This window comes from Poeciliopsis prolifica, unplaced genomic scaffold (genome assembly GCF_027474105.1).
Source record: "Poeciliopsis prolifica strain line A6 unplaced genomic scaffold, Auburn_PproV2 SCAFFOLD004, whole genome shotgun sequence".
NCBI classification, from domain to species: domain Eukaryota; kingdom Metazoa; phylum Chordata; class Actinopteri; order Cyprinodontiformes; family Poeciliidae; genus Poeciliopsis; species Poeciliopsis prolifica.
In genome coordinates, this window is record NW_026562379.1 from 8,997,054 (window position 1) to 9,010,387 (window position 13,334).

At 40.9% G+C, this 13,334-nt stretch overlaps 1 protein-coding gene across 1 annotated transcript in view; it reads right to left on the reverse strand.

Annotated features, from left to right (window-relative positions):
* Positions 1-687: 687 nt before the first annotated feature.
* ankrd13b (ankyrin repeat domain 13B) overlaps positions 688-13,334 on the reverse strand; it is a 43,390-nt gene continuing 30,743 nt past the window's right edge. The window contains exons 9-16 of the mRNA XM_055028758.1: positions 12,002-12,066; positions 10,967-10,999; positions 10,727-10,866; positions 9,802-9,959; positions 9,430-9,618; positions 7,650-7,813; positions 4,750-4,826; positions 688-2,255 (exon numbers count right to left, since the gene is read on the reverse strand). Of these exons, the coding sequence (XP_054884733.1) occupies positions 2,048-2,255; positions 4,750-4,826; positions 7,650-7,813; positions 9,430-9,618; positions 9,802-9,959; positions 10,727-10,866; positions 10,967-10,999; positions 12,002-12,066 (1,034 nt within the window). The 3' untranslated portion in view covers positions 688-2,047. The remainder of the gene's footprint in view (positions 2,256-4,749; positions 4,827-7,649; positions 7,814-9,429; positions 9,619-9,801; positions 9,960-10,726; positions 10,867-10,966; positions 11,000-12,001; positions 12,067-13,334) is intronic.

The window sequence follows — 13,334 nt, forward strand, 5'->3', positions numbered from 1 at the left end:
ATCAAACATTATAAGCACACATGGAAACATGGCTTCCTTGACATGGCAAATTACTGAACGCGTTCAGGGATGTGGAAAATGTCAGTAAAACGTGGAGGATTGAGGTCATTGGAAGAGGCGGCGCATGAGACTGTCATCGTTTCTCTGTGTGCTGATGCTCTCAGCTTTTCTACTTCACAGGCAGGCGTCTTGTTTTATCCTGGTGGCTTTTTACAAATTCAATTCACACCCCAGCGTGAGCACGACGCTGAGGTTATCCACAAAGTGGGGCGAGGGGAGAAATGACTGCTGATCCACTCCATGTTGCCTTTTCCCTGCACTGAGTGGTGCTTCTTGGAGGGTTTTTACAGTCTCTAAGCTTTCCTCTTTTTTTTCTTCTTCTTCTAGTCGAGCCTAAAATAACTACAGTCAAAGCCCCCCTCGGATCCGGCTGAGGCGCCGGGAATCCGTGTCACAGGGAAGATGATGGAGGCGGCAGCTGCTAAAAACAGATCAGCTCCGTCTTTTGCTGACTGACTGCTGCTTTGCCTGTCTCGTGAGAAATGAAGCGCTTTTATCACCGTCATTTTGACTGAGAGAAACCTGGAAAACTTGGGGAAGGGTGGAGGGATTTGGAGCATTTCAAAGCTTGCCTAGAAGTCAGAGAGATTTTTTTGTTTTGTTTTGTTTTAAACAGTCACTCACAGGCTCATGTTCCAAAAGGTGTTTCTTTATTTGAATCATCAGAATCCACTTTGCAGGGTACATCTTGAAAACATTTCGATGCATTGGTGTTCAGCAACGACTGTTTTTACAAAGTAAAAACAAAAGAAAAAACTTAAATTAAATCCTTTCAACACAAAGAAAATCTACTATAATTACAGACAGGAGGAAATCTCAGTTTGTGCTGATATTGTAGTGGTAAACATTAGTTTCAGAGAAATTATCTTTAAAAAAATTCTCTGTTTTCCCTTGCATTTTGATTGGCTAGTGCCTCACAACATTTGGATTGGCCTGAGCCTTGCAACATCAAGTTACTTACAATTATTTGCAAACATTCATTATTTTTTATTATTATTAATATGTTAACGTCAGCTCACTCGTACCGCATGTCCAGAGCTCCGACACAGGCTCAGGTCGCACAACAAGGAAACCCTCTCATGGACGCACATCATGCTGAAATATTGTTTATATCAGTTTATACCAGTGAGCGAAGAGAAACACAGAAAAGAAAAAAATAATCGGTTCTTGTGAGTATAAATTTCTTCCAATAACATATCTAGTCCACAGACAGCTTACAGAACAATAACATTAGTCCTTTATTAGTTTCAGCACAGTCATTCTCATACAGTGGAGCTGCTGCGCCTCCTGCAGCCACGTCCTGCGTCTAAAACCTAAACTGGCCCGACTTTGCTTTGTGCTCAAACTCATCAAAAAACCACCACTAACAGTCTTATATGTGATCCACCAGCAAAGCTCAGTACAGTACGTGTTGACTTCATGGAAATTAAAAGCAAGTAAATAAACGTACCTGCATGTTATTTTTGAATATTTGGAAACTTGACAACTTTCTCCTGGTTTGTTGACATTCATCTCACTTCTAACAACACAAGCCTCACTTGTCAATTTTTTTTCCATTTTAAGACTGAAAATCAAATGGTTCAGTGGCAGAAAGGCTCAAGGTGTGTGTGTGTGTGTGTGTGTCTCTGTGTGTGTGTGTATTGGTAATGCTGGAGCAGAAACACTACAGAGGGAGCACTGATGACCCTGCTGCAAAGAAAACTGGTATTGTTGGTTGTAAACTGGCCCTGCTCAACAAGGTACCATGTGGTGCCGCTGAGAGGAAAAAAAGTGTCCCTCTCCAGCTGCCATCTTCATCACTGAGCGGCTTCAGGGGAAAGGTCTGACGAAGGCGAAGGGAGGACAGAGAAGCACTTCATTGTTTCATTAAGATGATTCAGGCAGTTAGAATGTGCTTAAAGTTTCCCAGGTGGTCGTTTCTTCCCTCTTATCCCAACATGTCCTCAGTTCAGACCATTCCCCACCATCGCCGCCGCCAACGAGGCTCTCACTTCTCCATCAGGGACAGCTGGATGATTCGCTGAAGCTCCTCTTCCTCCTGCCGCCGCCGGAGGTCCGCCTCCTCCTGTTCCCGGGCCGAGATCTCCATGGCGATGCGCAGCTGCTCGTCATAGGTGCAGCTGGGCGGCTGCACCCCCTTTTTGGAGGGGGTGGAGCAGAGGCTGGCAGCAGGGCGGGGCTTGTGCTGAGGCGTCCTGGGCAACATGGAGGGAGCAAAATATGGGGACATATTTTGATCAAAGCGCAATAGACTTTTTTTTTTTTTTTTGATGCAACAACTCAACAAGAGCCAACAAGCTACAGGAAGTCAGGAGGACTTTTAAAAACCAGATCCCTTAACAACTCATCAGAAGAAGAAACCCAAGAATACGACAGATATATCAGCATCACAACCTTTGTGATTGGCTGTCTTACGTTTTAGTCTGGGAATGGGATGTGAAAATGTTATTCTGTTGGTCTGAAACTGGATGAAAGAAATCAAAATCAGGATTTTTCTATATGTGGTTTCACAGAAATCTGACAAAATCTCAAATGCCACCAAACCAATAATATCCTTCACATTGCTGAGCCTTCCTTCAGGCTACGTTATAATTGTTTTTCATAGTTTGCCTGGTTTGTTTAGTTCATGGCTAATATTTAAATTCAGTAGATGCCTGTAAATGATTTGATTCATCACAATTTTACATTTTAATTGACAGATTTTTGCCGTTAACCTTTTATGAAATGTTGCGGAAAACTATGAAACTGATGTCTGATCATCCATTGGAAAGTAAAATAATGTCAATTATCCTAAAAAGATTATTGCAATGTTTGCATAGACTATGTGCCTGGTTCACTTAATCACTATTTGATATTATAATTCAATATTGCTCAGCTAGCCATAATGATGATGATATAATAGTGGATCAAATGTTCAGTGCCAAACTTTGATATATCCTCAAGTGGGCAGAATATGAAGAGGTTGTCTAAGGCCCTGTGTTTACATTCAGTTCAAAATTGTGTTTCTTCAAAGAACAGGTGATGACGCCAATTTCAGTATCATCAGAATCTAAAATCTGATTCATTCCAAAAGCTAGACTATTAAACACAAGCCAGAGGAAGAGGTGAGAGTGAAAGCACAGCAGCCTGCGCATCCAGCTCCACACAGGAACGACTGATAAGGACAACAAACTAAAGTCAACTGCAGGAAACCCTCATCCCTCTCTCCCAAACACACTCTCCCAGCAGCGCTCTGCCGATAGGAGATGAGAGAAGAATAGCAGGATGGATAAGATAATAGAAAAGGGGAGGAGAGCAGCAGAATACAGGATGTGAGCCAAAGATGGAAGGAAGGAGCTGCAGTAGGGAGGAAAACACACAATGGTGCCTCGGAAGATAGTGAGGAAAAACAAAACGCGACAGAGGAGAGGATGTGAGATGCGGGGGTACGGCAGGATATTTCGCCTTCATGCTGACAGACGTGGAGATTTACATTGTTTTTGTTGAAGGATTTCAGCTGTTTTGAAGATGAAAGCTTCTGTCCTGTTCATTTTTTTATTTTTCACCCAGGCTTTGATTTGACTTCTGCCATTATGAGAGGGATCGCTGAAAGACATAGATGTTGATGGTGTTGAATTTGATCATATCTGAGAAACCGAAACACATTGAAAATATCAGATCGAAGTAAATAACAACAGCCTGTTGGTTGTTTTTACAAATGAGTCTCTGGTGCCACGCCTCTCTAAAACACACAGAGCAACCCATATACAGGTGAAGCGCTGTGAAATAATACGTAGGGCATTTAAACAGCAATGATGATAATGTCAAAATGATATGAAGAAAGATGTGCATTTTTTTCCAACGACCTAAGTTTTCAACAAACCATTATCCTTTACCCAACCTTGCCCTCACTGTTTCAGTAAGTAAAAAGTTGCTCTCTGCTCAGCTCCATGCTTTCCATCTTTACAGTAATTTTGGTCGTGGGTTCAGGTCTGTCTCGCTTAGCTGTTTCTACTCTCTCTCTCCTCTTTTAAGCCTTATGTTAAACATCCTTTCTGGTTCCAGCAGAACCACTTCCCATTTTTGCAAATTTTAGTTCTTTGAGTCTCTTCCTTTTAAAAGTGGTCATACACAATTTTTGTGTACAGGGAAACAGGACTTGCCAAAGATCGCTGTTAAATAATATGGTATGGTGCCAGTTTTTCATGTATCCAAACTAATGAATATTTCTCCTAATTTCATCCTGTTTTCTTGATAAATTTGTCAGTAAATGTTTGATTTCTGAGCTCAAGTTGGCGATGAAGGCTAATCTCTTAATACTAAATATAGAGCCACAAGTTTAAACACTATTAATAAAATTAAAGGTTATGGAAATTTTTGACTTCCTCTTCCTCTGTGTGGTCCTACTGCCATCTGTAGAAATAAACATCATCTCTGTCAGAAACAACCAAGCAGTGCAAGGAGGAGGCTGTGTCCGACATGTACACAAGCTTGATTGACAGCACTAAGACCCTGCTCCTAGCTCTTAATGTTTGCTTTTGACTGGGACTGATGACAGTAGAACCACAGGGATGAAGCCGAGGAGCTTGATTTGTCTCATGTCATACTGTCAGAACATAGTGACGGTTTCAACAAAAACAGAAAATTAATATTGCTTATAAAAGTTATACTGCAGTTTTTAAGAAATGAAAGCAAATCTTTTTTTCTTACCTTTCTACACGACTTGGGTCACAGGACAGGGGGTGTGCTCCTGGCTTGCTATTGGTCAGCGCTTCCCAGATAGTCACCTAGTAACAAAGAGGAGGCAGAACAGAAAGTCAGAGACCGGATGATGTGGACAAAGCGATGGAGGGATTTCTGGAAAGGGTTAATTCTTCCTGTAGGCATTTTTCCAATCAATCCCCACTAAAGCAGCATGCACACACAATATATGTACACACACACCCCACACACACATACACCCGCCCCCCCCCCCCCCCCCCCACACACACACACACATACACACACCCACACACACACACACACACACACACACACACACACCCCCCACCCCCCCCCCCCCCCCCCCCCCCCCCCACACACACACACACTCACACGCACACACACACACACACACACACACACACACACAAAGCATAAAGGCAGCCAGCTGGCTTGATTTTGACTCATAAACTGAGAGTAAACTGGATCAGTACTGCCTCTAGTTCTTTGGTACACACACTATTAATGAACCACAGGTTGTGGCAAATTTAACCCTTAGTTAAAAACAAACTTTGTTGCTGCAAATCAAAATAACTCCATGAGTTCATCTTACAGGAAGCACTGCGGTCTCAAACTCAGTTTCCAAGTGTAGAAAAATATACACAAATTCTACATAAAAGATGTAAGTATCATCCCGTTTTAATATTCCAGCTGTTATTAAAAGACTGATCATTTTTGTGAACAGGAACTGTGAAGTCTCTGAAAGCATGGCACCAAACCTCCGCTGTTCAAACGTCCCCTCAGCTTTGCTTCTCACCTAAAGAAACACATCAGAGGACGTTCTCTGACCTGCCTCCCTGAGACTATTTATATCCCGGCACCCCAGAAGAAAACCGGCGACTATCAGGAGCAGGATCTTCTGGATTTAAGCACAGGCCTATCCTTAGGCAGCTGGAAATGTAAAGCCTCTTGGTTCCATACCGCACAGGCAATTTATGTTGCTTATTGATTTCACTTCACTGCGATTGTTTGTATTTTCAAACCGACTGCTGTTTGTGTACTCAAGCACACATAAATATTAGGGTGTTCATTGACTTATTGTTGAATTTATTCCTGTAATTTTTAGATGGGGAAACAATGTCTGTCACGACTGATTATGTGCTATCACTCTGCAGATACATACAATACTTCAACCAGGTTATGTTTTCCAAACATACAGCAGAGATTGTATTTTTAAATATAATTGATGTTGGTGTCATGTGAGGCTGACACAGATTCAATAAAAAACAGATAAAGTGACCATAACTTAAAAGTAACCCTAGCATTCAGTTCTTCAAATTCAATTTAATCTGTGAATTCTCAATCTCAACTTTACTGGGATTTGGCTATTTGTATTTAAGGTATTATTTGAACATTTCGAATGCCAATCAGTTTCTATGGGTTCTGGGAATAAGATTATTATTATTATTTTTAAACCCACCTAGTTAAACATTACACCAATCCTATTTATTTCAGAGGAAATAATAGTCCAAGCTGATGAGAAAAAGCTTACAAAAGATCAAATCCTGATGTTACACAGCTTCTCCAATATGTTGCCCCCATGAGTGACACAATTTTAAAAATTCAATTTCAAGCTGCTCTAAAATTTCAGTTTCTGTGAAAAAGTGGAGAATCTCCCATCCCTCTTTCTGTCAAATAGTTTTAGTGAAAAGTTGGTTTTGTTTATCTAAAATTCAGCTTGTTATGTGGATGAATGAGTCTCACAAACATGAGTGTCATATTTTACATTTCAAATAACTTTGTACGCCAAGTGATTATTTAGCGGTTTAAAGTTACATATGAACATTGTTTCAATGACTCAAATACATTAGGTTGATCTATGTTTGCATATATGTTGACATATTAAAAAGTGAAACTCATATTATATCGATTTATTACACACAAATTAAAATTCATAAATGTAAGGGCTGCAGAAGTCAGTTTTCTAACTCCATGGAGGCAGCAAACCAATGTTCTGAAAACATGACCATCAGGGTGCGCTATTTTGCTTACTACTGAGAATTGACTTCCACCTTTAAACATCAAACAAGTAATGTGTGACACTGCATAGTTTTTGAATATAATGTTGACCATGTTTTTTGAAAGGGATAATTTGCTCATGCAAAGAAAAAACATTTCTTTGGTCTGACACTTTAATTCTATGATATATTTTCTTGCTGTTGCTGCTACTTTCTTTTAACATGGCAACAACAGTATTTATCTAATTGTCATGCCCTCCCTTAGCTTTGAACAACAAAAGTACATCAAGTTGTGCCACTTTTACATTTTATAAGCCTGTGATAGAGACAAAGTGGAAAGATTTGTAGTTCTTAAAGTGATGGTGAGTAAGTGGACAGAGTTAGAGGTAAGCAAAAATTTAAAAAAGAATCAAGGATGACTATAATTGTTTAAAGTCTGGATTTTTATGGGCTGGATCTGAAGTGGCTCCACTTCCACAGTGTTGTCTGCAAAGTTCCATTAGTTTTTTATTTTATTTTATTGTTTTTACAGAAGGCTAAGTGAACTGCAGTTACAGAAGTATATACTGTAGCTCATACTTTTAGCAGTAAATGACAAGACATTTAGGTGAAACATCATATCATGTAGCTAAAATAGATAAACTCCACAACAGCAGTGAAACTGCTAAATTTACAGAAATACTGGTAAAAATTAAATGATACTGCTAAAATTCACTGCTAAATTTACATCTTTTAAATTTACAGAAGAAGCAATGCATCAGCACATTTCCATTTAGCAAAAACCTGTGCAAGCACTAAATTTGATATAGAAGAATGTAATATGGGACAGCTAAAGACGTATTCCTTCCAGCGTTACCGCCAGAAAGCTCAAGGAATTCACAGCGGGATCACCTGATCATATTCGGATCCGGCCTCCAGCAGACTCTGCTGTATAGCAAACTGCAGTAAGTCTTCTTCCTCCTCCCTCATGCTGTCTCTCTGTTTGCCTCCTAGCATGGTGTATCCAGGCGGAGGCTCAAACACACACGGGGGAATCTCTCCTGCTCGGCACGACACTGTTCCACAAGAGGGGAGTGAGGGAAGGGGGCAGAGGTCAAGGCATGAGCGGGAATGTTATCTGACTTTAAAGGACACTGAAGGAGAAGAACGGGAAAGGAAAAGACAGAGGAAAATATTCCTAAGCCAAACATGGAGAGATCAAAAGTTAATAAAGGTTGGAGTATTTGTTTTCTCTTTCATGTACCGTACTTCTGGCACATCACAGGACAAGTGCTTTCATATGAGGAGCCGAATGAGATGATAACATCGGGGATTCTCAAAGAGCTGCCGTCAAATTAATTATTCTGCTGCCCGGCACAAATGCAGATTTACACAGTGCCGATGAGGTTCTGATTAAATAAACGCAGGACATGATCCAGCAATACAAAGCACAAATCTGTCCAGTAAAATCTAGTGGTAAAAAGAGCTCACATCTTCCTCATCAGTTACATTTCATCCTGCAAATAGCTCCAGTCCAGGAGGCTCCAGAGGAGAACACAGGAGAGATGAAAGACTCGATCGTTAATTTTTGCAAAAGTATTCATAGCCTTACATTTTTTCTGAGTTTATTACTCGGAGATCTTACTGTATTTTACTGGGATTTTATATGATTGAGAAACACAAAGTCGGGCAAATTTCACCAATTCTTCTCCGCCTCAGTTCAACTCCCCACAATCCTGCACTGCATCACTACAATTGTCACATGACCTAACAAAACAGCACACGATGAACCTCTTCCCATGGCCCTCCAGAAAAAAAACAGCAACAAGATGAAAATAAATAGCAGCTCTTAAAATTGGCCCAGTTTTATTTAGATAGAAATGTTATCTAAATAAACTCCTTATTGTTATCATAAAAAAACACAGTTCATCTTTCTGTAATTTTCCATAAATCCAACTGTCCTGTCAAACACAAAACACGGGTCAGAGATTAACTCTTGATCAAATTTATAACAGGGTTAGGTTATAAAACAACATTGCAAGCTTTGAATGTCACATAGAGAACTGTTTGATCTATCATCTGAAAAAAGAAATGGACAAAACTGCAAACCTGCTAAGGAAGCCTCTGCTGCTACCAGCTAAGTTGACGGGCAAGGAGAAAATTAACTGACGGAATCAACTACAGTTACTCTGGAGGAGCAGCAGAGATGACAACTCACTAATGGTGCACTCCATAAAATCTGACAAAGAAAGCCATTAGAAGGCCATCTAATCGTTTACCACAAGCCCTGTGGTAAATGAGGCAAATATGAAAGAAAAGGAGTTGTTTAGGTCTAACTGCAACACAGTTTTTTGTGTTGTTTAAGCTAACACTGCACATCACCCTGAACACACCATTTGGAGGGGTGACACATGGCTTGAGCAGAATCGTACTGAGGGAAGCTGATAAGAAAGCTAGTTGGAGCTGAAACAGGCAAAGACTGGAGGAAAATCTCAGAGGCTGCAGAATGTTAACTCCAACTAAGCTTGAGCTATTTTGCAAAAAAAAAAAAAAATGAGGATGCCACACTTTTCAGATTTTTATTGATAAAAAACAGTGTGGTGGTCTAAGATAAATAAAAATCCCTTGATGTTTATGACACGTAAATATTTTGAATAGTGACAATATCAGTGGTTAAGACTTTGATATTTACTAGTGGAACTAGAGCTGGAGACGCTGGAGGAGTCGCTGCCTGGAGACGGAGTGTCTGTCCTCGGGGCGTCCCTCTGGCCGTCCCCTTCCAGCCCGGTTTCGTTGTCTGGACGGAGGCCGGCCCCCTCCTCACAGCCATTTAGGTTGCTGAAGGTGATCCTGGCGTTTAGTATGTGGTACAAGGGGATTTCTGCAGGGGGGAGAACATTTTATCCGTCAGCTCCCTCTCTCAGATCATTTTGTCCATTCCATCTCATCTATTCATGAAATATTCATCGCCCTCTCTCCTCCGCTCAGTTTAAGCAACCAACATTTTAACACCCCTCCCTCCTCTGGTTCATTCGTTCACCAGTCTAACTTGTTCTGCGCTCACCAATCTTGACCGGAAAACCAGGCGGCAGCCGCAGAGTGATGAAGTCACGCAGCTTGGCGAACAGAGCGTTGGAGATGGCCATGAGATCGATAATAGGCACCACTTGCTCCGCCAGGGACAGAGGATGGGTCTCGCACAGCCACAACTTGGCTTTAAACCTAAAACACAGCAACACACACCTGCTTACACTGACACTCCTGGCGAACAGAAACAGAGGAAACCATCCGAGTCTGACTTGTGCATAATTAAAGCAATTTAGATGTTGGGATCAGCCGTTGTTTGGGCAGAAATACAAAAAGACATTGATCACATCCACTAACAGAGGCTGTCCACAAGCTGCTGAGTCATGTTCAAAGCCAGGCCAATCAATTGTTAGACTCTAATTTGTGCAATAATGAACACAGAACTGAGAGGCAGCTCTGCCTCCTCCAAGAATTAATCTCATCATGTCCTGTCACTTTTTATTTAGCAGCGATGAGGAATGTAAATGACATCAGAAGAGAACCAACAGCCCAGCAGATGCAGGAAAACTGTTCACAAAGCTGCTTCTATTTTATTCTTTCCTGTTTGCACATTTTTCTTATGATTCCCCCCAACCCTTTGGAGATACTGCAATATTCCTCCACTTCATGTTTTATTTTGTGTTTTTAATATAGTGGAGTGACAACAAGGTGCTATGAGTCATCCATCTCAACCTGCTGGAGACGGAGCGCCTCGATGCCTGACTGCACCAGCTCTGCGAAGCGCCAACACCACGGTATCTATGAATATGCGTCTCTGGTTCCCTCTGTTATCTGTCATCCAGGATTGTTGTGGTCAGCTGCTACGAGCGGCTCGTTTTATACCGGCCATCATACTGTCAGCTCTGGCACTTTGCAGAGAGCGGCGCGGCCCGCCTGTTTGTGTTCCTGTCAGTCTGGCTCACCTCTGGGTTTTGGTGGTGAGCTGGCACGGGTGGCCGATGTCCCTCAGCGTCTGCTGCGTCGAACTGGGGTTGAAGTACTCCTCAGCCGTCAGCGCGGCGGGGTTTGTCACCACCGGGGATGACATCTGTGTCACCAGAGCCTGGAGAAAGTACAGAAGGAATACACAGTGAAGCCAAGTCCTCATCAATCAAAAGAAATTGCTCAAAGTTCACAAAAATATTTGGCTTTTCTAAACTTACTTCATGTGCTTTTTGTTCCTGATGTTTGTTTCCCTGCAGTAGCGGGGAAACAAAGAAGAAAAGTTTGGACACTGCTCAGAATGTGGCAGAGCAAAAGATGAAGCTTACATTCAGATTATTATTTGCATAGAACTCGATCGGTGATAGACTGAATTTATCTTTAGTATTTTTAAGCATCTTTACCAAAGATATCAATGTGTGGACGACAAGGTATATTATTTTAGAGAAAAAATACATTTTATAATTTAAAAGTTCATAGTGCTGGTTATTGGTGGGTAACGGAGATAAAAAAAAATAAAAAAAACAAAACAAAAAAAACTTTAGTATTTGGTTCATTTCCTAGAAGATGGTTTGAATAAACCATGTAAGTACAAGCCTGTTTAACACAAAGCCTTTTAGTGGTCAGATTATTGTTTTCTCACTTCAATAAACATTAAATGAAAAAAGGTATTTGCAAAGCAATAATGGGACGTCCACAACAGTTTAATGAAAGCGTCACAGGGAAGCAAAAACTAAAGAGGACTTTTCTCATGTCAGGTTTTACTGAAGCTCTGGATCATTAGAGCTCTAACAGTGGTTTTCATCTCTGCAAAGTGGCTCTGATGCCACTTTAAAATTTAGGATTAAGAGCGCCACTGTACATCTACATAAGAGATTTAAAGCTGCTCAAAATATCTGCAGAACAAACATCAAAGTGGGGGGAGGGGCTTTTGAGTGGCGTCAGGGGAGAAGCAGGAGAGTGGAAAGCAGTAACGAGTGGAAGTGGGAGATTACAGAGGGTGTAAGGAGGAAGGTGTGAGTCATAGAATCTCTCAAAGCGAAACAAATTAAAAAGCATGATCAATATTTCAGAGCAGGCTGCACGAGGGCTCTCTTGTCCACAACGGTGGGGTTTTACAACCTGCCTGTCCATCCACAGACAAAACAATGGAGGGGACGGTGAAACTACAGGGGGTCATTTATTCCCCACAATAAAAATCTCATCAAACATGAGAGACGCAAGAACAGAGAAAACGCTGGACGGCATGCACTCACCGCATTGTTAGAGCTCATGTGTTGTTCTGCAATCCCGAGGAAGTTCTGCAGCGGAGTCTTGCCTCCTGCAAAGGGACAAACAACAATTCAAACAAATTCAAAAGCCAAAAAAATTAATAAAAAAATAAAAACCTTCTTTTGTAACAATGAGAAGACGCCTGGGGCTCATTATTTCCACTGCAGCTGCTCAGAAAGTTATTTTCCTCTATACTGGATGGCTCACAAGAAGCTACATTCAGCATCTAATATCCAGCATGAGGAGGGTTTAAAGCAGCACAGAGAGAGTAGAATAAATCTGAAGTGCTGTCATCGATTCGGGAGATCTGAGCTCAACACGTCCGATTATGAGCAGAAAGAGGAGGAAACCTTTATATCTGCTCCGTTCAGGAGTCATCCTCTCAAGCTGATTCTGTCCTGTTGTATATGCGGTATAAAAGAAAATACCGTTAACCGAAATGATCCTTATGATCAAAAGGTAGACCGTGCTTTTATACTGAGTTCAAAGATAGAAACAGCCGATCCATGGGAAAATTTATTCAGCCTCCATTTTCAAACAGCGTTGAGAAAATAAGCAGCCAGTTTTGCAACTTTGTGTAACACTTGGAGCCTTCGCTTGACACCCACATGTCCTCTTATAAAACAGACAGAAAGCATCTTTTATAGAGAATATTCCCATCCTTACCATATGAAACATGTTTCACAAGTGCAAGTTCCCTGTGTGATATATGCAGTCTGAGCAAAACAAAGTGAATTAGTGGAGAAAATTCACTTAAGCAAGGGGGGAAAGAGGGGAAAAAAGAGAGAGTTTCTTCACTAAACCACAGAAGACTATTTTGAGTCTCTTCTTTCAGTAGAGACAGAAACCCTGCAAGCTCCTGCTGCACCACGTAAATGTGAATGTTATGAAAGTGGAGCACTTTAAAATTTATTGTTGTAAAAATTGCAAAACACACGTGATTTAAAAATCCAAATCTAGATGAGTTTGGGTTGCCACTTGAAGAACTTCGGTGTAGAGAGACTGGTTGGACCAAACTCTTACTACTCTAGTAATCTAAGACAGCATGTAATAGATTAGTAAATGGTTTTATTTAGACAACCACAAGAATTGGAAGGACAGTATTTCATCTGTATCCTTGGCAGGACATCTACTGTTTATGAAAATTGTTGCAGGTTTTCATTATTAATAGTTCCTAAGTTTTTTTCTTTTTTTAAATGGCATAATTGTCTTTTGTGGACAAAGTTGGTGCTGAAAAGTCAAGCACTTTCACAAATTACATACAGTTTAGGCCAGAGATTTTTAATTAAAATGTAAAGCATTCCCAGTCATATATAC